Genomic DNA, 23,015 nt, shown 5'->3' on the forward strand with positions numbered 1-23,015 from the left:
CTCTCTTTCGCTGCATTCAATTTTAGTCAAATCAACAAAAGAAATAAAGTGAAAAGTTGATTATAATTTTTAATAGAAAAATATTACTATAATGAATATATTATTCAAACATGTTTTTAATAAACGCAACAATGCAAGACAAACCAAAAACAATGTACTGGTTCATCCATTAATAATAACACGAAGAGATGTTACTAGAGATAATACAAGATAATATACCTTAAAGATACCAAAGGAAAATCTACTGATATTAAAAATGAAATTAATGTTAAATAAAATTGATGATGTGAGATGTTAATAGAAAGGATAATCATTTTTAATATTTTACATTTTTCAATTCAAGTAAAAAGAAGATTTACAACAAGAATTGTGGATTATCTTGAGTAACCATTTTATGATTTCTGCGAAGAGAAAAACATTATAATTAAATTTCTAAAATATACTTTCTGGCCCATTGAGAACCACAACAAATCAAATGCCATATAGATCCATTTATTGGAGAGAAGGCAGATTTTTTTACATCCAATAACTCCAAAACTATATAGATTAATAGAAAGCACTACGATTAGAAGGACACGTATTGTTGGTTGAACTGTATCGCAAATGAACGCAGCGTTTACATGTTTGGTGGTGCAGGTTTTTCGCTCTGAGTGAATCATCTTTTAATAAACGATCTTTGTTCTTGTTCCTCTCTTCTCCTCTGCGCTAATCTCGCGGGAACTGCAGGAGCGCGCCAAACTAAGAAAACACAAGTCGCGTCAGTGACAGCGACAGACAAAACCAGTGAGGAAACCTTTGATATAACTTCATAATTTCCTTCAAATGCCACCTTACGGACAGACTCAAACAAACTGAGTGGGAGTTTAATTTATTCCACCGTGTTGTGGTCTGCAGACTGCGATAGAGAAGATGGTTTTTCAAAACAATGGTCGGTACAAAAACGAGCGAGGACAAGGTCGGGGAGAAAAGGACAATCAGTGAGTTGTTTCTCCTTACAAAGTTACTTACATGTTTCATTTTTACATTAATCCAGACAGCCACAACACACTGTTAGTTATTTAAGGCAGTTTAGGAAATGACAAAAGTAAAACAAGATCTCACTTTGGACATTTTTGACCTGATCGTTTTTCGACCATTTTGGCGTTGTTATTGAATATGGCACACATTTTGGCAAGGCTAAAATATTAAACATTTTATTTGGGAAGTTCTCCATCAATTTTCTTTATAAATTAATAACTGTGTAACCAAAATACATGTAAGCAGACCCTCAACATATAAACACACTAAAACCACATGTGTTTATCCCACGACCATTACAATAAAAAATGCATGCATTGTAATACATAAGGCTTTTAAGTTTTAAACTTTAGTTCTTACTATCTTCCACTAGATTGAGCCATTTTCTCATGTTTGCCCTGTGGTGCCAACACATGTTATTTCCTAGTTTCCACTAGGGGCAATACTGCTGTATTATGTTTTTGATGCAATACATCAAAATCAATGTTGTTTCTAATCATTGTCTTATCCCAGACTTTGCCCCCCCCCCCCCAGCATTAAGAATACAACTCATTATTACAGTGGCAAAACGTAAACAAAGAGGCATTTAAAGGGTAAACTAGGAAAACGAAATGTATTCCAGCTTTTTGACAATGCATTTTTGTCCTCTAAAGACACCATCAAATTGAGGCACAAGGGTTAATATACATTATCTATTCTGTGTTTGAATTAGGGACGATGGATCCTCGGCCCTCAAGCGTCTGGAGCGCAGCCAGTTCACCGACGAGATGGACGCCCGCTTCGGTTTCGACAGGATTAAAGAGCCAGGGGAGAAAACAGGCTGGCTGATCAACATGCATCCTGTGAGTCTTTGCACTGTGTCATGTTGTAGCCTTCTTTGTTTTGAGTAGAACATTGTGGTAGCAAATTGTGACACCCTTTGCTCCTCTTTCTATGTTTAGACTGAAATCCTGGATGATGACAAGAGGATGATCAGTGCTGTGGACTATTATTTCATACAGGAGGACGGAAGCAGGTTTAAGGTGAGTTGGGGGGGAAAAGTCAAGTGCTGTGACACCGCTGTTTCAAACAAACTGGCTCCTTATAATGCAAACAGTAGTTTTTATGCAATAACATTTCCCAAAATCCCCCTGCTCTAACTCGTCTGTCCTGATATGTATCCTATCTGTAGGTGGCCCTCCCTTTCAAGCCATACTTTTACATCGCCACTAAAAAGGTAAGTCTGCGTCAGAAATGTAGTTCTTATTAAGCAATATACACTCCAAAAATTCTAGCCCTAAAAACAACTTTATTTACAGAATTGCGAAAGAGAAGTTATCTCATACTTAACGAGGAAGTTTCAAGGAAAGGTGACGAAGCTTGAAGTCATCCCAAAAGAAGACCTCGACCTGGTGAGTGGTTGGTCTTTAGTTTCCTTGAACCGCATTAAAGTGTTGCATATTACAAAGAAAACGTTGAACACAAACAAAGGAGGACAACAACGTCATTTTAATCTTTGTTCTATTACCTGCTCTCCTCAGCCGAACCATCTGGTTGGACTGAAGCGAAGCTACATCAAGCTGTCCTTCAGCACCGTGGACGAACTCATGAAGATCAAGCGTGAGATCTCACCAGCAGTACGCAAGAACAGAGAGAAGGAGCAGTCCAATGACTCCTACACCTCCATGTTATCAAGGTAACACCACTCCCATTAGTTTTTAATAAACTGTAACTTCCGGTTCATTTCTGATCTGCTGACACCTGTGTGTTTTTTTTTTTTACAGTGCTTTATCAGGTGGACATGTGAACACAGCAGAGGAAGACGGGCCGTCAAAGCGTATCTCAGACCAGTTAGACAACATAGTGGACATGAGAGAGTATGATGTGCCATATCATATGCGGTTGTCCATCGACCTTAAGATCCACGTGGTAAGTATAGATCACTGTTCTCACAATGTTTTCTGAGATGCTTGTGTTCATTGTTCTTATCTTTACCGTCTTTATTTCTCAGGCTCACTGGTACAATGTTCGCTACAGAGGCAGCGCTTACCACCCAGAGATCATACGCAGAGATGATCTTGTGGAGAGACCAGTAGGAGGATTTAATTCACATGTGATCTGTCATTTATTCGGGTTAATCTTTGACCGTGATTTCAGTAACTAATTGTTTCTTGCTCTTCATAGGACCCTGTTGTTTTGGCTTATGACATCGAGACCACCAAACTCCCACTGAAGTTCCCGGATGCAGAGAGCGATCAGATCATGATGATCTCCTACATGATTGATGGACAGGTGTGTAGTCTCTCTAATCTTAAAGGTCTCCTATTATACTATTTTTAGGCATATATTATAGTGAGTTGCATTTATAAGTAGAAGTATTATTCCATATTAATTTATGTCTTAAGCTAACTTTGCGTTCCCTTTTTGTAAAGGGGTATTTAATCTCAAACCGAGAGATCGTCTCTGACGACATTGCAGATTTTGAGTTCACTCCCAAACCTGAATATGAAGGGCCTTTCACTGTTTTCAACGAGGAGGATGAGGTATGTGAACTGTACATATCGATTAAAAGTGTTGAAAACATTTGAGTATACAAGTGTAACGCTCTGTGGTTGAATCATTGTGATAACATGTGGTCACCGTACTTTGGCTGCAGGCGGCTCTCATCCGGAGATTCTTTGACCACGTTCAAGAAACCAAACCAAACATCTTTGTGACCTACAATGGAGACTTCTTTGACTGGTAAGCTATTCTTTTGCTGTATCGTAAAAAATATGAGATGAATTACTCGTATTCTATGATGTTCATCTCTCACACTTTGTTTCCACTCTTTCTAGGCCTTTTGTTGAGACCCGAGCTGCTCTCCATGGACTCGACATGTACAAGGAGATTGGTTTCCAGAAAGATAACCAGGGAGAGTACAAGTCCACGCAAGCCATCCACATGGACTGCTACAGGTTAGGAAGCCTTTTGGTCTACGTAAACGTTGGGGGTTAGAGTTCATTTAGATGAATTATTCTGTTATCCTCTTCCAACCTGCTTCTCCTCTCTGATAGGTGGGTAAAGAGAGACAGCTACCTGCCGGTGGGAAGTCATAATCTGAAGGCAGCGGCGAAAGCTAAACTGGGCTACGACCCCGTGGAGCTGGACCCGGAGGATATGTGTCGCATGGCTACTGAGCAGCCACAGGTACACAAGTGACTTTTATTTACTGCTCGGAAGAATAATTGCAACTGTTTTGTTAACTTTTTCTACGGTTCTGTTAGACTTTAGCCACCTACTCTGTGTCGGACGCTGTGGCCACGTATTACCTCTACATGAAATACGTTCACCCCTTCATCTTCGCTCTGTGCACCATCATCCCCATGGAGCCTGACGAGGTTTGTTTTTTGTGTGTTTTGTAAAAGAAGAATCAAATACCCCAAATATAAAATGCATTTTTACAAATATTCACGTCTTTTCTTCCAGGTGCTGCGTAAAGGCTCTGGGACGCTGTGCGAGGCTCTGCTCATGGTTCAGGCCTTCCACGCAAACATCGTTTTCCCCAACAAGCAGGAGCAGGTGTTCAACAAAATGACCGGCGACGGCCACGTCATGGACTCTGAGACCTACGTGGGCGGCCACGTGGAGGCGCTGGAGTCAGGAGTTTTCCGCAGTGACATCCCTTGCCGTTTCAAAATGGTACATCTCAGTTTAACTTATAGTTTGCTTTTTGTTTTAATGCTTTTTAAATGAATTTAGCATAACGGCTTGTTCTGGTGTGTTGACAGAACCCGGCTGCGTTTGACTTCCTTCTGCAAAGAGTTGAGAGAACCATTCGTCACGCCATTGAGGAAGAGGAGAAAATCCCTTTGGATCAGGTCACCAACTTTAATGAGGTATATTGGCTTTTACATTTTTATCTAATACCTTATTTTTTTTAAGTTGTTCGAACTATTTTGAGCTTTAACATTTCTCTGATATTTTCTCAGGTTTGTGAGGATATCAAAAAGAAGCTGATATCCTTAAAGGAGGTCCCAAACAGGATTGAATGCCCCCTCATCTACCATCTGGACGTTGGGGCTATGTACCCCAATATCATCCTCACCAACCGCCTGCAGGTAAAAGACAAATCCAAAGAAATATGCATAGGTTAAAACCTATAGAGAAGCATGCAAATCAATACTTTGTTCTCTACTTTTATAGCCGTCCGCCATAGTTGATGAGGCCACTTGTGCCGCCTGTGACTTTAACAAGCATGGTGCCACCTGCCAGAGGAAAATGGCCTGGCAGTGGAGAGGGGAGATCAGTAAGTCAATGTTGTTTAAAGGTCACCTATCATGCTATTTTTAGGCAATAGCATAGGTCTCAGATATATAAAAATATATAAAAAACATGTCTATGAAGTGTTTTGCTCAAAATACCAAACAGATCACCCATTCTAGCCATGCCTCATATCCCTCTATTTCACTTCCTGTTTCAAAAGTGCTGATTTTTGGTATAAAGCTTAAAAAAAAAAAAAAAGAATTGATAAAAAAAAAAAAGGAGGGGGCTGAGCTCATGCGGGACCCGGCAGCTACTGTCTAAACTAAATACTGCCGTGATGAAACGCCATATCATGGATTATCAAGGATTATTTCTGAAACAGGATGGAGCTCAAAGGCTTTCTCTCTTGCCGGTTATACCACAAGGTGAGTTCCTTTTTATTTCCTGCTTCTTCACACATGCTCTCTCCAGTACAGGTTAGCTCTGAGTGTTAGCGATGCTAATGTAAACAACGACCACATCCAAAACAGTCGGGCATTGTTTCTGATAGCAACTTTCTGATAGTGCTGTGGGTCCACATTTCCGATATTAAGTCATATCGGACTCAAATCTGGATCAGCTCCGTTGTAGCCCCGTTTTTAGAGATTTGGGTACGGAGGAAAAGAGAGGGTTTTATTTTCTGACGCTGCGTGAGTTCCCTGACACACCGGGGACACATATTTAAGTATAAAAGACATCAAAAAGTGCATTTTGCATGATAGGTCCCCTTTAAATAAACAGAGAAACTAAAGGAGAAGAAGATTCAAAATATGCAATCATAGTTTCTTTGGTATTAATGTTAGTTTGAATACAGCAAAAGTTGATTTATTCTTCCCTCTGTGTGCAGTGCCTGCCAGCCGCAGTGAGTTTCACCGAATCCAGCAGCAACTCGAGTCTGAGAAGTTCCCGCCCTATTTCCCCAACGGCCCACCTCGGGCCTTCCACTCTCTCAACAGGGAGGAGCAGGCCAAACATGAGAAGAAACGTCTGGCAGGTACTTACATTTTAGTGGGTTATAAGCGTTTTAAATAGCTTTTTGAAGCATTGTTTGACCTGTCTTTCTTTTGTCTCAGACTACTGTAAGAGGGCCTACAAGAAGACGCACGTCACCAAGCTGGAGGAGCGCACCACCACCATCTGTCAGAGAGAGAACTCCTTCTACGTCGACACCGTGAGAGCTTTCAGAGATCGTCGCTACGAATTCAAAGGACTCCACAAGGTATGTTTTGGAACTCTCTCTATTTTCAATTCATTACATATTGTGATTTATATATTCACATTAACTGTATTTTCCATTAAAATGACTTCCACTTCAGCAATTTAAGCACTCACTCTGTACTTAAAATGTATATTACCCATGAAGACTACTCACTTTGAATGCCTTTTTTTCTCGCAACCTTTTCTTTAGGTGTGGAAGAAGAAACTGTCGGCAGCTCAGGAGAGCGGAGACGCTGCTGAGGTGAAGCGCTGCAAAAACATGGAGATCCTGTATGATTCTCTTCAGCTGGCTCACAAGTGTATTCTCAACTCTTTCTATGGCTACGTCATGAGGAAAGGGTAGGAACCAACTGCAGTTTTCATAATTGATTTAATCAAATTAGCTTTAAAGCCTTTGCTGCTGGTGAAATCAGTAATTGCTGAGTGATTAACGGCACTCTGCTGCGGACCTGATGTTGTCTTTGTGTTTCCATCAGGGCGCGCTGGTACTCCATGGAGATGGCTGGCATTGTGTGCTTCACTGGAGCCAACATCATCACTCAGGCCAGAGAGCTTGTCGAACAAATAGGGTGAGTGTCGTATCATCATAATGAGATGCGTCATCGTAGACATTACCTTTTCACTCAGTGCAAGGTCAGCTCCATCTCCAAGAAAATGGTAATGGAAGGGATCCACTTCATTTTTGAAGAACATTTCATCAGCTGATTTTTGCCAACATCTGGGCTTGTATCCAGCTCTTGCATTATTGTTATTATCTTACTCTCTTTTGCTCCCTATGTATTGCAGGTCAGAGTTGTGGTTGCATGAACAGCTCAACATCGATATGTTATTGCCTGTTGAAATCACATCAACCAACTCTAATATGTTAACTGGAACACTCTGCGATGCATTTCCATTTCTCACAAATGGCCTCTCTCACTTCTGTTTCTCAGGAGGCCCCTGGAGTTGGACACTGACGGGATCTGGTGTGTCCTCCCCAACACCTTCCCTGAGAACTTTGTGATTAAAACGAACAATGAGAAGAAGCCCAAGGTGACCATCTCCTACCCCGGAGCCATGCTGAACATCATGGTGAAGGATCGATTCACCAACGATCAGTACCACGAGCTGGTCGACCCCGCGACCCTCACTTACGAAACCAGGGCCGAGAACAGCATCTTCTTTGAGGTGGACGGACCGTACCTGGCCATGATCCTGCCCGCATCGAAGGAGGAAGGGAAGAAGCTGAAGAAAAGGTAAAGGAACACTAATTATGTGATCACAATTACGATTGGACTTCTGAATTTGGACGATGAGACTATTAAATGGGCAAGTTTGATCAGAATCAGAAACGGGTTTATTGCCAGGTAGGTTCACAGTTCACACGTACGAGGAATTTGACTTGATGTCGTGGTACATACATAAAATATAAAACAACATTTTTCTTTAAATGTCAGATAGCGAACTGTATTAAGAACACTGTAAACAAATATAGATAGATAGCAATAAAATAAAGCTGTAATTTACAACGAAATAGAATGCAATGAATTATAGAATATGAAATATGTGCAGTAAGCAATATTTAAACATTGTGTGCATTAATGTAATGCGTATGGAGTCTGCGTTGTGGCTGAGGTAAAGTGTCAGTGGGGGGGGGCGGGCCTTGTTGATGAGGCCGGTAGCGGAGGGGAAGAAAGTGTTCAGATTGATTTAAGGTTTCTCTGTTCATTTTAGGTACGCTGTGTTTAATGAGGACGGCTCCCTGGCTGAGCTGAAGGGTTTCGAAATTAAGAGGAGGGGAGAGCTGCAGCTCATTAAGATTTTCCAGTCGTCAGTGTTTGAGGCTTTCCTCAAAGGCACCAATCTGGAGGAGGTGTACGCCTCTGTGGCCAAAGTGGCTGACTACTGGCTGGACGTTCTGTACAGCAAGGTAAAAACCCATTCTAGTATAACGTGACTTTTACATTCACATTTGCAGAGAAACTTCAGTCAAAACATTGATTGAAGTTTATCTTCCTCACAAAAAAGCTGATTGATTTCTTTCTCTGTTTTTTCAGGCTGCCAACATGCCAGACCAGGAGCTGTTTGAACTGGTTTCTGAGAATCGTTCGATGTCCAGAAAGCTGGAGGACTACGGAGAGCAGAAGTCCACCTCCATCAGCACAGCTAAGAGACTGGCGGAGTTCCTGGGAGACCAGATGGTGAAAGATGCTGGTCTGAGCTGTCGCTACATCATCTCCCGAAAACCTGAGGGTGCGCCTGTCACAGAGAGGTGAAATAAACGTTTACAGTGGACATTCTTTTAAATTATATATTGTATAAAAGATGAAGGGTATACTAATGCTGTTAGTATAATAGTTAGAAGTCATGAAGTTAGTACAGAAACCCATGTTCACATTACATATCAAATCTGAGCAGTGTGAGAAGGTTCAAGGTGAGACAGATGACGAGTCTTTTTGGATTTTCTCTATCTTTGGTAAGATAAGTTAATATGTGGATATACAATAATAATCCTATTGCAGGAAGCTTTTTGAAACGGACATATGTATGCTTCTAAAGGTTCTCGTCTCTGCTCAGACCCTTTTTTTAAGAGGTTTAAAGTTGGGGTGGACCTTGTCATCAATAATAGTGTTGAGCTAATTATACGTAAATTACTGGATCAAGTAGACTTGTTTGTTAGAAAGAAAACTGAAACAGCAATATCCCTGTTCAGATACTGGCCAATGACCTTTGTACGTCTCATTGCTGCCTCCTTTCTCTCTATTTACAAACTGTAGCTTTCCAATAACGGCACAAAATCCCAAATCAAATGAAAAACAACTTGATAAACTCAATGCCATGATAATAGAAATCCCCGATTAAAATGATGCTTTCACAAGATTAAAAACCACTGTGTAATGTTACCAGAATAAAAGCCTTGAGATCGACTCTTATTGATTTGTGTTTTGTTCCATCAGAGCCATTCCTCTGGCCATCTTCCAGGCGGAGCCCAGTGTGAAGAAGCATTTCCTTCGTAAGTGGCTGAAGATGCAGAGCATTCATGACTTTGACATCCGCTCGGTGAGTTTTTAAACAAACTTGTGATGCACTTTCATACTAATGTCTGGGTTTTTCTAAGTGAATTTGCTTGTACTTTTCAGATCCTTGATTGGAATTATTACATAGAGAGGTTGGGTAGTGCCATCCAGAAAATCATCACCATCCCTGCAGCTCTTCAACAGGTACAAATTCAAACCCATTTCATTTTGCTGTCAGTCTAGAATATGCATGGACATATTTTCATTGTCTCTGTTCGTTATCAGGTGAAGAATCCGGTACCCAGAGTGAGGCACCCTGACTGGCTGCACAAGAAACTTCTGGAGAAAAATGATGTCTTCAAGCAGAAGAAAATCAGTGAGCTGTTCACCAGCGAGGGCAAGAGACAGGTTCGTTCACCTCCAAAGCACAACGTCAACCTGTCGACACAGAGAGTTCCCCCTATCAAAAGAAACACTTAGATACATACAATAACTAGATAACAATCGACAAATAAGGAAAACAGAAGAGATAACACAAATTCATATTAACTTATACGATTTAGCTTACACATAATGGATACAACATTAATACTCATACGTACATTAATTGTCAGATCTTACCACCTGGTCATTATAATGTTTTGTGTTTTATAGTTTACCCATTTTTCCCATCTTTCATCAAAGATAAGAACTTGGGTTTCTGATTCTCATTGTTATTTTCTCCAGTCCATATTTTCTCCAATTACGAGATCATTTGATTGTGAGTGATTTGCTATTCTTCTCACGAGAATCTTTTTGTATTCCCTCTGGTGTTTTCCCAAGTAATAGGGTTAGTGTGTTCTTGAAATGCCCAAAACATTTGACATTTCTCTTATTCCCTGCTTCCCTTTTATGCAAAGGGTTGTTTTTGTTTTTTCTAAATGGCCTTTTCTGTCTCAGGTGGCCCATCAGCCTCTTGAAGCAGGTCAAACCGCGGACATAGAGGACTTTGGGATGCCCCCCAGACCTCTGCAGCCGGCCATCCTCATCAGCACCAAGCGGAAACGGGCGTCTCAGGCAGAGGAGAGCCAAGTGGAGTCGCAGGATGTGGAGCTCACTCAGTCCTGGAGGGAGATCCTGGGGGCGCCCCCGGCTGTGGGAAACTCACGGGTAGGCGAGCTGAAACGAGCACAACGTGATGCCTGTTGTGTTATTGCACTGATTCAGGCCATTTCTAATTAACTCTAAATAATATAGAATTGTTCACTATGTTCAATCAGTACAGATACTTTTTGCAATTGTATTGTGCAATAATTAGTTGTGTGAAAAAAAAACCTACATTTTTATAATGCCTCACCACCTTAATATTTTACTTATGTCACTTTCTTTTAAATTGCTGCTACTCATTTTTAGCCATGGCTGGGTACTTATTTGTCCTTATTTCTGTTCTATTACTAATGTTTATACAACTAAGTTAGCTTATTATTTATTGTAATAAGTAATGCTACTGTGTACTTCTACTCCACTACACTTCAGAAGTAAATGGTGTACTTCTACTCCACTACATGTATTGAATGCCTTTAGTTACTTTACAGATCTGGATTAATGATGTGAAATATAATCAAGTGTTAAATTCACAAGCTACCCTGCAGTCACTTTAATGATCAATAACTATAAAACATATCATATATATTATTCTGAAATGGACCAATCTGCACAATGACTACTTTTACTGTCGCTACTTTCACTATATTTTGATGATAATACTTTTCTACTTTTACTTCAGTAACATTTTGAATGCAGGACTTTTACTGTAACAGAGTATTCCTACACTCTGGTACTTCTACTTTTACTCAAGTACAAGATCGGAGTACTTCTACTTTTACTCAAGTACAAGATCTGAGTACTTCTACTTTTACTCAAGTACAAGATCAGAGTACTTCTACTTTCTTATTGTTCTTTTTTACCTTCTTTGCTGTAACAGAATTCCCCGCTTGCGGGACTAATAAAGGAATTCTGATTCCGATGCGATTTCACATTTGACCCAGCATTTCTAGAAAATCCATTATCGTGGAGATATTACAAAACCTTTGTGTAAACAGGAGGAGATCCTGGTGTGGCTGCGGTACCATAAGAAGAAGTGGCAGCTCCAGCTGAGGCAGAGGAAGGAGAGAAAGAAGAGGAGGAGGCTGCTGGATGGTGAAGCTCAACCCGTGGGGGGGGGAGTGATCCGGGATCAGGGCCCCACCGGCGGCCTGGGGAGCTTCCTCCGCAAAACAGCACGCAGCATCCTGGACATGCCATGGCAGATTGTGCAGGTGGGGCAACGACATCCCACTATTATCTGTTCAATATTTAATATTAATATTCCTTCTGTCATATATTTATGTATATATATATTTGTATATATAATACCTTGTTAAATTCAACATGTATATTTTGTACTTTCTTGATTATTTACATATTTACATATACAATTTTTATTGTATTGTACATTGCCTTGTCTTCTTATGCTGCTGTAACACAAACATTTCCCAAATTGGGATAAATAAAGTACCATCTTATCTTATCTTATCCTCAAGCCAGTTTAACGAATAATAATACCCAAAGAAAATCATCTAATCTGTTCTTTCCTGTTCCCTGCCTCTCAGATTGCAGAGACCAGTCACCCCGGCCTCTACAAGCTGTGGGCTGTGATTGGAAACGACCTCCACTGCATGAAGCTCAACATCCCACGTGTCTTCTATGTCAATCAGAAAGTCCCAAAACAGGAGGAGGGAGCCACCTACAAAAAGGCATGGAAAAATAGAAATTGCATTTTAAATTTGGCAATGCAGTTTTTTGTATTATACATGTGTTGTTGGTATTATTATAATAACTTAAACAAACATATTTCTTTGTCTTCAGGTGAACCGCATGCTGCCTCGCTCCAACATAGTGTACTTCCTTTATGAGTACAGTGTACCAGAAGACATGTACCTGAAGCACATCAACGAGATCAACGCTGACCTCTCGGCCCCCGACATCGAAGGAGTCTATGAAACACAGGTATCATAAAAACACCTCCAGCGTTTTCATTACACTCGGCCATGATGCTCTTTGTGTGTGTGAGTCCAATTTGAAAGCCATTGTTAACGGAGTGAAATGATCTGTTTCAGGTCCCGTTGCTGTTTCGTGCGCTGGTGCAGCTCGGATGTGTGTGTATGGTGAATAAACATGTGATGAGGGATATGGCTGGCAGGGAGGCGGACACCTTTGATCTGGAGAATCTGGAGATGAGGTCTCTGGCCCAGTTCAGCTACCTGGAGCCTGGTAAGACCCGCCTCTCACTGGTCTTCTTCAATTGATATCAAAAAGATCGATTTGTTTTTCCTGCGACATAATACTTATCCTGATATCACAAGATCCTTCTCATGAACTCTAATGTTTGGTCTCTTCTTAGGGAGTGTTCGCCACATGTACCTGTATCATCACAGTCAGGGTCACAAGGCTCTGTTTGGCCTCTTCATCCCCTCTCAGCGCAAAGCCAGCATCTTCATCCTGGACACAGTAAGAACAACACTTCTCTTTATTTATTCTGCTGTCATCCTGTTGCTTTGACTCGTATCTTGTTAAGTGATGTTCCTCCAGTGCAAACGATGAATGTCCGCTATAAGAAAAGCCTAATAATATTAGTCTAAAGTGAATTTTTTTATTTTCCAAAAGTGAAGAGATGCTAATCAATGCATCCCTTTCCAGCTAGTAAAACACCCTCACGCTCTGTCTCTGTTCTATCTCCTCAGGTCAGGACCAACCAGATGCCCAACCTGACTAACCTCTACACAGCTGAACGCATTGCTCTCCTGGAGAAGACCAGCGAGGAGCTCCTGCCTCCAGAGAAACACAACTTTGAGGTCCGCGCTGAAAACGATCCAAAGGCTATTTACCGTGCACTGCAACGCATTCTGCTAAACTACAAGGTGAAGCGCACTGGAGCTATTTAGATACCTAATCAATTTCTGATGATCACATACAAAGACGTTATGTTCATGGGGTTACACTGGGGTAATCAATCGTCTGCTGCTGTTCACAGGAGGAGCGTCGCGGGCCCACCCTCATCGCAGTGCAGTCAAACTGGGAGTTGAGGCGGTTGGCAGCAGGGATGCCGGTGCTTGAGGAGTTTCCAGTGGTTCCCGTACATGTGGTTGATGAGATCAGCTATAACGTGCTGGACTGGCAACGCCACGGTGCCCGGCGCATGATCCGCCACTACCTCAACCTGGACAGCTGCCTGTCACAGGCCTTCGACATGGCCAGGTAGGAACCCTGCTAGCTCTGTGGATTTGATATTCTCTACTCTGTTCCTGACATGCTCGCTGTGTTCCTGTGAAAGCTACTGTGCACAATCTTTTAGCGTATATCTAACAGTGTGCTTATGTTTCTTTCCCTTTAGTGGATTGGTATATTAGAGAGTATTATCATTTCTCTAGTCTCTCATAAAGTCTTTGTTCAGTTAGTTATATTTGTGGACAACAAAAATGTGAACTTTTAAAACTCACACAATGTCCTTGCTTTCAGGTATTACCACTTACCTGTGGGGAACTTGCCTCAGGATGTGTCCATCTTTGGCTCAGATTTGTTCCTGGCACGACATCTGAGGAAACACAACCACCTGCTGTGGCTCTCCCCCACCGCCAGGCCAGATCTGGGAGGAAAAGAGGCCGATGACAGTCGTCTGGTGATGGAAAGTGATGACAGGGGCTCGGTGGAGATCAATGCTCAAGGATGCTATTCCACAGGTATTCACACACCAAGAACTCACTTCATCTGCGTCCAAGAAAAAAGGCATAAAACTACTTTTTGAAGCCTTGCTCTATGTATTTATGGACGACCCTGTTACTGTTTCTCTCAGTGTGTGTGGAGTTGGACCTGCAGAGCCTTGCGGTGAACACCATCCTCCAATCACAACATGTCAACGACATGGAGGGCGGGGCTAGCTTGGGTGTCAGTTTTGATGTGATCCAGCAGGCCTCGTTGGAGGACATGATGTCAGGGAACCAGGGAGCCAGCGCTCTGGCCAGCTATGATGAGACGGCTCTCTGCTCCAACACCTTCAGGTGTGTAAACAGCTGTAGTGTGTTACTATTGAAACCAGGGGTGTCAAACACATTTTAGTTCATGGGCCACATACAGCCAAATTTGATCTCAAATGGGCCGGACCAGTAAAATCATAAAGTAATAACCCTATAAATAACGACAACTCCAAATTGCTTTCTTTGTTGCAGTGCAAAAAAGTGCAATTTCAACAATATTATGCCTCAGTTTATCATTTACACATGTGCACTACAACTTACAGATCACAGTGTATCTACAAAGGCACAACACATTAAGTCACAGGTATCTGGAACTGAACAATATAGTATTTTACTTTATGATCAAAACATCTGGTCACGATCTATACATTATTGTACATTCATTTCCACATCTGCGTCGTAATCCTGACCACCTGAACTGACACACCACAATAAGAAGTAAAGTGGGAAAGTGTAAACAAACATGCGTATGCTTTAATGATGCAGGGGTGTCAGGGGAAGCGTGTTGTGTTTTAATGATTTCCTTTTGCCCTGTGTTGAATGAGCAGGATCTTGAAGAGCATGGTGGTTGGGTGGGTCAGAGAGATCACACAGTACCACAACGTGTATGCAGACAACCAGGTGATGCACTTCTACCGCTGGCTGCGCTCCCCCAGCTCTCTGCTCTACGACCCCGCCCTGCACCGCACCCTGCACAACATGATGAAGAAGGTGTTTCTACAGTGAGTGCTTTCATCGTTTTGTCCTCACATTGATATATCCCTACTTTTTGAAAAGCATAACAGCGACTGAACTCTTCTCATCATTCTCTCGTCCTGCTGTCAGGTTGGTTTCAGAGTTCAAACGTCTCGGCTCCACTGTGGTGTACGGAAACTTCAACAGGATCATGTTGTGCACTAAAAAACGGAGGATCGATGATGCCATTAGTTATGTGGAGTACATCACCAACAGGTCAGTTACACTCTTTATATAAATGTATATTTTAAAGGAAGGATCACTTGATTTTTACAATGTAATATTAATAAATATGATCATTATAATCTAAAAACATCATATGTATAGAATAAATGGCAACTGTATACAAAGAAAAACTGCTTCCCAGACAAATGCAGCCTTTGCTCGAACCAGTGTGTCTTCATTAGACTGAAGATTAACCACAACAATAACATCAGTAGGGGGAAAAAAGATAATTACCCATTAGTACCGTGAGCTGTTTGCCACAGATGGGTGCAGTCTCCATCATCTTACCATTAGATTACATCATTTTACAGGAATTGTCTTATGGGATTTTTGTTATTGAAATATTACAATGGTAAACCCACAAAAACATGTCTGTCTTTCAATGCAGCATTTTAAACTTTTCTCTGAAGATCAAACAGTAATGCTTGTAACTGTTTGTTGACTTTGGTCAATATTGCTAATTTCTGAACATCCGTCTGTGTTCAAATGTGTCTTGTCTCGTTTAGCTGTTATGCCCCCTCAATCTGGAACAAACTGCCTGAATCATGCACGTCCGCAGAAACTCTTATTTTCAAATCGAGACTGAAAACATATCTTTTTGCCGCTGCTTTTAATTGAACTGCTTTTAATTGAACTGCTCATATTCACACTGCCGTTTGCTTTTTATTCATGTATTGTCTAATTGTTGTGTTTATCTTATTATCTTTGCCTTTTAAATGCCTGTTGTAAAATGCCATTATATAATGTGTTTTTACTGTATTTATTCTTAAATCAAATCAAATCAAGTTTTATTTATATAGCACATTTTTAAAACGATTTTTGGTCGAGCCAAAGTGCTGTACATATAATAATTACCTTACAGTAAGGACGCTTTACAGCAAATACAACAGCACAGTTTGTGCAGAATATCAGTATGAGAAAAACGACACCCTCTGTCCTTTAGACCAGTGGTTCTCAACTGGTTAGGCCTCAGGACCCACTTTTTACTTTGTCAATAAATCACGACCCACCATTTTGAACCACTCAAATCTATTCAACAAAAAATCGTGCTGTAATATATACGCTTTTCAGCATACAATATTAATTAAAGTGAAGCACAGTGCATATATCCCTTGTATCCCTTCACAGAACCAAAGAATGCTTTTAAAAAGGTTTAATGAGATGATGGAATCAAAGCTGAACTGTATAACATGAAAAGTCACACATGCTGAAAACCCAACCCCAGAAGGGGGGTCTGGGTGGAATCTCCCCCAGGAGATTTTTTGAAATACTAACATATAAACTACGCATTCTGGTACACTCTGAGAAGAAAATAAATACATCTATTACTACCCGACATATTAATAATATGTTCTGCTATTGTCTGTTTTTCACGGGCCTTCAAAATAAAAGTTTTTTTTTTTTTCTTCACTCACACATCCGCGACCCACTCGAAACGGATCCGCGACCCACTTTTGGGTCGCGACCCACCAGTTGAGAATCACTGCTTTAGACCCTCTTAAATGTCTTTTATTTTATTTTGTAAAGGACTTTAAATTGTCCCGTACTGAAAGGTGCTATATAAATAAACTTGCCTTGCCTTGAAAGTACAGTAGTCTTCTCCTGTTGTATTTTAACTCTCCTCTCTCCTATCATACTGTAACTGAAAGTTCCCTAAATATTTGTCCTCTAGCATCCACTCCAGAGAAATCTTCCACTCTCTGTCCATCTCCTTCTCCCGATGCTGGGAGTTCCTGATGTGGATGGATCCGTCAAACTTCAGCGGTGTGAAGGGCAAACTGCCCTCCAGCCTCATGAGCGGAGAGGTAACTCAAACTGCAGCTTTAATACCATATCATGTATTTGCAATGATTACAATTAAAAAACGGGCCTAGAACTCATGCCTGCTCCATGGTCTCCTTTAGGACGGAGCCAAACAGAAGAAAAAGAGCCGAGGAGAGGGAGATGAGGAAGGCAGTGAGGATGAGGAGGAGGATCCAGTTGAGGAAGATGATGGTGATGGCGAGACGGATGAAGTGGAGGAGCTCATTGAGAGCAACTGGAACATCATGCAGTATCTCCCTGAAACTGCCTCCTGTCAGAAATACTTCCTCATGATTGTCTCCGGTAAGAATACATTCATATTTTCTGTAGTAGGGACGATACAATATCCATTTACAGAATAAATACAGCCGTACAATTCAGGTATCATTGTGTTTATAGAGAGGCGAAGTCCCTCCCTTTCCGGGGGACCTCCATGGGACCTTATTTCGGAAAAATGATGTATTGAAGTCAATGGCGAGAGAAAGATTATCTTTCGATCCCGTTTGAATTGAGCCACGAATTACACATTTGATGTTTGTCAATTTAAAAGATAATTTTACAAGTCACAAAAATACAAATGTGTCGTAAAAATGTGAAGTAACACTTTTTTTTGTGTGAAACCGCTCAATGAACTACATCTCCCGTCTCGCACCACACACCAAGACGGCCGTCACGTTGGCACATTTCACTTCTTTCTTTCAGAATGAGGCGAAAAGTATTAAAAGAGGTGAAAATCACTCCAAGTCTGGGCATGTTGAGAGCTGTACATACACACAAGGGGAGTTAGTCGGTTCCTAAGAGCCAGCATGCGGGACCGGGATTCTGGGATTTGTAGTCTTTCTAGTTGCGTATTTTTCATAGTCTTATATTTCAACAGCTTTAAGACAAACTGTGACTTTTTTTTTACATGGAAATTATTTTTTAAGATTGACAAACATCATATGTGTAATTCGTGGCACAATTAAATAGAAAGATAATCTTTCTCTCCTTTGACTTCAATACATAATTTTTCCGAAATAAGGTCCCATGGGTCGGAAGTAGATGGGCGGGACTTCGCCTCTCTAGTGAATCCCGGTTTGCAACACTGTCAATAATAGTGCTTTTTCCAAATCTATACATTATCCATTTTTTTAATGTTGCCTTTTTGCTCTACCATATCTGACACGACACTTTCCACGCCAGCCTACATTGCAGCAGTGTACCACAGCATGAAAGAGGAGCTGAGACGCAACGCTCCTGGAGCCACGCCGGTCAAGAGGCGTGGAGGCAGCCAGGCTACCCAGCAGGCCGTGGGGGACTTGAGTGCCCTTCCTGGTAAGATACTGTGAAGAAGCTGCTTTAGTTACTAAAGAGTTCCCTTGTGTTCCTGAAGAACTTCACATTACACTCATTAGTCACTGCAGACTAGTGTCTGTTACACTTAAACCTGTGAAGAGGAGCTTTTATTGAATCTTGATCGATTTCATCTCAGATGTGATGGATTTCTTTTAAACTCCCCCCCCACAGGAATGATCGTCTTCTCCCAGGAATACGTGTCCAGTGAGCTGACACAGAACTTTTTCACCATCACTCAAAAAATCCAGAAGAAGGTGACGGGTACCAGGGGGGTCAACCAGCCCTCAGAGATGTTCCCCGTCCTGCCTGGATCCCACCTGCCTCTCAACAACCCAGCACTGGAGTTCATCAAATACGTCTGCCAGGTACATAAGTATTACGATCATTTACAAAGCTATTTTCTTTAAAGAAACATTGATTGTTATTTTCTTGGCCTATTCCGTTAAATCTGCTCATTTCCATTTCATTCCACACGGAAGTGAAAGTGGAATAAAATGCGTCACGTCCGTGCCACGTAAATACCATCATAAGGCACATGTGTTTATGTGAACAGCGGCAATTAAAATGATCAGAGACGTCAGACAGATGTGATACAGCAAGTCATCTTTTAAATTCCTCTTCTGTCGGATCAGGTCCTGTCACTGGATGCCAACATAGTGAACCAGGTGAACAAGCTGAAGAGAGACCTCCTGCGTCTCGTGGACGTCGGAGAGTTTTCAATGCAAGCCCAGTTCAGTGACCCCTGTAACTCCTACATCCTGCCAGAGGTCATCTGCCACCAATGCAATTTCTGTCGTGACCTCGACCTCTGCAAGGACCCATCTGTGGCACAGGTAAGAGAATAACACTGATAGTCTGCATAATAACAATAACGCTATTATTACTCCTACATTTGAGCCTGCTTGATATTAATGTATGAAATACCAGTCAGAAAACTGCTCTCCTCTCCTCAGGATGGATCCGTCTTGCCTCAGTGGTTCTGCTCAAACTGCCAGACGCAGTATGACACTGAGTCTATTGAGATGGCTCTGGTGGAAGCTCTGCAGAAGAAAATGATGAGCTACACACTGCAGGATCTGGTGAGTGAAGATAATGTAATGAATTGATATAACATCCTAACCAGTTTTAAGTGTTGTCCCAGAAGTTAAAGGTGGGGTAGGTAAGTTTGAGAAACCGGCTCGAGATACACTTTTTGTTATATTCCATGGAATGCTCTTAACATCCCGATAGCAATGAATATCTTAAGTGCTTTGACAAAAAATCCATAAAAAAATGTCATCTGCCGGCCCGGCCTGTGCACAAACTTATCTCGTGCCCTCATTGGTCATGTGCGCGTTCGTGTGTGTTGGAGGAGGGGCTCTGTAAGGAAGTGGCAGATTTTCTCCGGTTGTGTATTTTCAAATTCTAGCGATCTCGAGCCGGTTTCTCAAACTTACCTACCCTACCTTTAATACATGTACCATAAACCCTAATGTTTTACCTTTGTTGGATGTCATCCCCCTATTTCTCTCCCATGCTTCATGTCAGTATCTTTACTGTAACTATGAAATAAAGGCAAATTCAAAGAGATCTAAATAAAACTACATTTTTAAAGATGTTGCCGTAGTTAGGACGGAGCAAAGAGATGTTCCAACACCATTTTTCACTTTCTAATACCTTAACTTCGGTATCACTAAAACCCGGTTATGTTTGGATACTGTCAAATTTAAAACCATTTATATTATCTGGGGTGCACATAACTTTCTTAGTGAGTTACTCAAATGAGTACCAGGTGACAATGTTTGGTACTCAGGGCTGCCCACGCAAGGTTATGTGTTCAGCCCCTCTGTTTCGCGAACGTCGACAGGGGGGGTGTGGCTGGGGGTATGGTATTGAACGTCGACGGGAGGGGTGGGGGTGGGCGCTAGTGGAGCACTCGCGTGGAACTCGCGCCAGAAGTTGTGGCACAATTCCGTTGTACACACCGACGTTAACAGCAGCCCCGTCTGTGCGCACGGCGACTGGCTCTGTCGTCCAGTGATCGAAGCGCCTTCTAGAAATGCTTCACAAGTCCGCCGGTACGCAAATGTGCTTAGTGAGACAAGTGACGGTACGCATTTCAGATGTTTGCCGCGTACCAGTTATGTGCACCCCTGTATATTATTGTTATTTTCATAACAGCTGTATGCTACTAACCATGTATGGATGTGATATAATGGCTTTCATTGTTGATTGTCAGGACCTGGTTTAACCCTTTTATAAAACATGAACAAAAGCATACAGAGAACAAATTCTATAAAACTTTACCATAAATATTGCGCTTATGTAACACTCACACACAAGAAATGAGAAGGAAATAGAAAGCTGCATGGCTCACACATTAGCTACTTCCATCATTGATTTCAGACACAGTAATTGTTTTATCCGCAAATAATGATGAAGCTTGCTTATGAGTGAGCCGTCTCGCTTCTTTCCCGTCTCCTGTGAGAGTTGTTGTTGTTCTTTTATGGCATACATTTGCTGATAAATGATATGATTACATAATGCGGATCAGTGCGTAGACTTGCTGTATGCGAGGCATTTCCGATACTGTTATTGATATCTGAACCACTCATTTGAATAGATACCATCGCTATCAACAAATTTGACGTGCTAATGTTGATAGTTAATAATTCCTTAATGGTCATCATCTGTTGTACAACATCCAATAATACTTTCCCTGAAGTTTCCAATCTGCTAAAACCTCTGTTTGATTTTAGGTGTGCACAAAATGTAAAGGAGTGAAGGAAGCAAACATGCCGCTGTACTGCAAATGTGCCGGAGAATTCAACCTCACCTTCTCAGCCAAGGTAACTATTCTCTATCTAGTAAACTGATGAAAGCATATGGTTGTTCCAATCAAACATTGTTCTCACAGCTGTTTTTACCCCCTTTTTTTTCATTTTAAAGAGCCTCTTTGATCAGATCACGGTGTTTCGGAATATCGCATCCCACTACAGCATGAGCTACCTGGAGGAGACGATCGACTGGCTGCTCGTCATGAGCCCACAGATCAGCCAGAGCGCTCTCTGAATGTGACATCCAACACTCCCTCTGCTGCATCTGTGGCAGCTTCTTCTCCATCTGGAAAACACTCTATTCTCAAATGTTTCCAGTTAATGCACTTGTATATCCGCCTTGACGATGTCTGTTGAATTGTGTGTTACCAAGACACTGTTAAGGAGAAATATCTGGACTGTAAATATGTTTAATGCCTTTATTATGCCAAAATAAAATGATGTATGTTTGTGATTTACATTTTTATGATTGTTAATAAATATTTTTCCAAATGTTTCAACTGTGTTTGAATGTTTTACTTCTAAAACTGTAAGCCGCAAAGGATAAAGCATAAACATCCTGTGTGCCATCTACTCTGGAGACCTTCATTACCCAGCAGACACCACTTCCTCCTCACTTGGCTGATAGTGTGTGTGTTGCGGCTTGACCAGAGGCCTGAGGCCTGTACTACGAAGCTGGTTCAACCTAACCTGGATATGTTGGAGTTAGCCGGTTGGCCTAAGCCAAAACATACGCGCTGGCGCTAAGCTGTACTACGACGCTGGATATCAAGTGGATCGCTCAAGCCGCCGTGTCCTATCTCAACACAATCTCACGGCATTTCGTGTTATAGTCACGAAATTAATCTATTGATTCGTGTTCACCAACACGATTTCGCCATTTTTTTCGTGTCACACAGAACGATTTTAAAAGCAATGTAAATAATAACAAATTAGAAGGAAAAACACATTTAAAAAAATACAGATTTAAGTATTCTGACACAGAACGATTTTAGAAGCAATGTATTTCTATTGGTAGTATGTCTCGTGCCTGCACCAAATAATAACAAATTAGAAGGAAAAAAAGATGACATAAAATACAGATTTCAGTATTCTGAGGCTCTGAGCCCCATTTCTTTTCCTCACTGACGGCAAAAAAACTCAGACATTATACAATTTCAAATAAAAGGGATAGGGTTAGGCTTAGGGTAAGAACATGTTTTTATGAACCACACAGCTTCTGGTCTTCCAAGACCCGACCGGACAAAAAGACGTGTTGCAGGCACGAAACATACTACCAATAGAAATACATTGCATTTAAAATCGTTCTGTGTGACACGAAAAAAATGTGAAAATCGTGTTGGTGAACACGAATCAATAGATTAAATTAATTTCGTGACTAATAACACGAAATGCCGTGAGACTGGGTTGCCTATCTAGTTAGGTGCGCGTTCACATGAAAGGGGTGGTATTTGGAGCATTCGACCAATCTCAAACACGGAGAAGCGTACTGACAGCGCAGCGTCATACTTCCTGAATGAAAAGTGAACTTTAATATTAGTCAAATATGAAGAAGT

At 41.4% G+C, this 23,015-nt stretch overlaps 1 protein-coding gene across 1 annotated transcript; it reads left to right on the plus strand.

The window, feature by feature from the left end:
- The first annotated feature begins 747 nt into the window (after positions 1 to 747).
- On the plus strand, positions 748 to 21,956 carry pole (polymerase (DNA directed), epsilon). Its single transcript, XM_034122431.1, has 48 exons — positions 748 to 977; positions 1,730 to 1,859; positions 1,959 to 2,039; positions 2,189 to 2,233; positions 2,316 to 2,408; positions 2,538 to 2,692; positions 2,781 to 2,925; positions 3,008 to 3,088; positions 3,181 to 3,288; positions 3,429 to 3,539; positions 3,653 to 3,738; positions 3,834 to 3,953; positions 4,053 to 4,185; positions 4,263 to 4,376; positions 4,465 to 4,677; positions 4,767 to 4,874; positions 4,968 to 5,096; positions 5,182 to 5,284; positions 6,128 to 6,274; positions 6,354 to 6,499; positions 6,689 to 6,837; positions 6,975 to 7,067; positions 7,431 to 7,733; positions 8,212 to 8,407; positions 8,535 to 8,749; positions 9,435 to 9,537; positions 9,618 to 9,698; positions 9,780 to 9,902; positions 10,434 to 10,643; positions 11,576 to 11,791; positions 12,125 to 12,268; positions 12,381 to 12,521; positions 12,632 to 12,785; positions 12,916 to 13,022; positions 13,256 to 13,432; positions 13,546 to 13,769; positions 14,031 to 14,251; positions 14,365 to 14,569; positions 15,094 to 15,267; positions 15,371 to 15,496; positions 17,178 to 17,310; positions 17,410 to 17,611; positions 18,491 to 18,622; positions 18,815 to 19,008; positions 19,276 to 19,476; positions 19,597 to 19,722; positions 21,382 to 21,471; positions 21,572 to 21,956. Exons 1-48 carry the CDS (start codon positions 910 to 912, stop codon positions 21,692 to 21,694), a joined length of 6,879 nt encoding a protein of 2,292 aa, XP_033978322.1. The 5' UTR covers positions 748 to 909; the 3' UTR covers positions 21,695 to 21,956.
- The last annotated feature ends 1,059 nt before the right edge of the window (positions 21,957 to 23,015 follow it).

Source organism: Trematomus bernacchii, unplaced genomic scaffold (genome assembly GCF_902827165.1).
Source record: "Trematomus bernacchii unplaced genomic scaffold, fTreBer1.1, whole genome shotgun sequence".
In the NCBI taxonomy this organism is placed as follows: Eukaryota; Metazoa; Chordata; class Actinopteri; order Perciformes; family Nototheniidae; genus Trematomus; species Trematomus bernacchii.

Excerpts from the sequence above, each read along its gene's own strand:
- pole (XM_034122431.1), top strand. The coding sequence starts at position 910 with ATGGTTTTTCAAAACAATGGTCGGTACAAAAACGAGCGAGGACAAGGT. Across the intron at positions 3,540-3,652 it reads TTTTCAACGAGGAGGATGAG|GCGGCTCTCATCCGGAGATT; the intron begins GTATGTGAACTG and ends CTTTGGCTGCAG. Across the intron at positions 17,612-18,490 it reads CTTCCTCATGATTGTCTCCG|CCTACATTGCAGCAGTGTAC; the intron begins GTAAGAATACAT and ends TTTCCACGCCAG.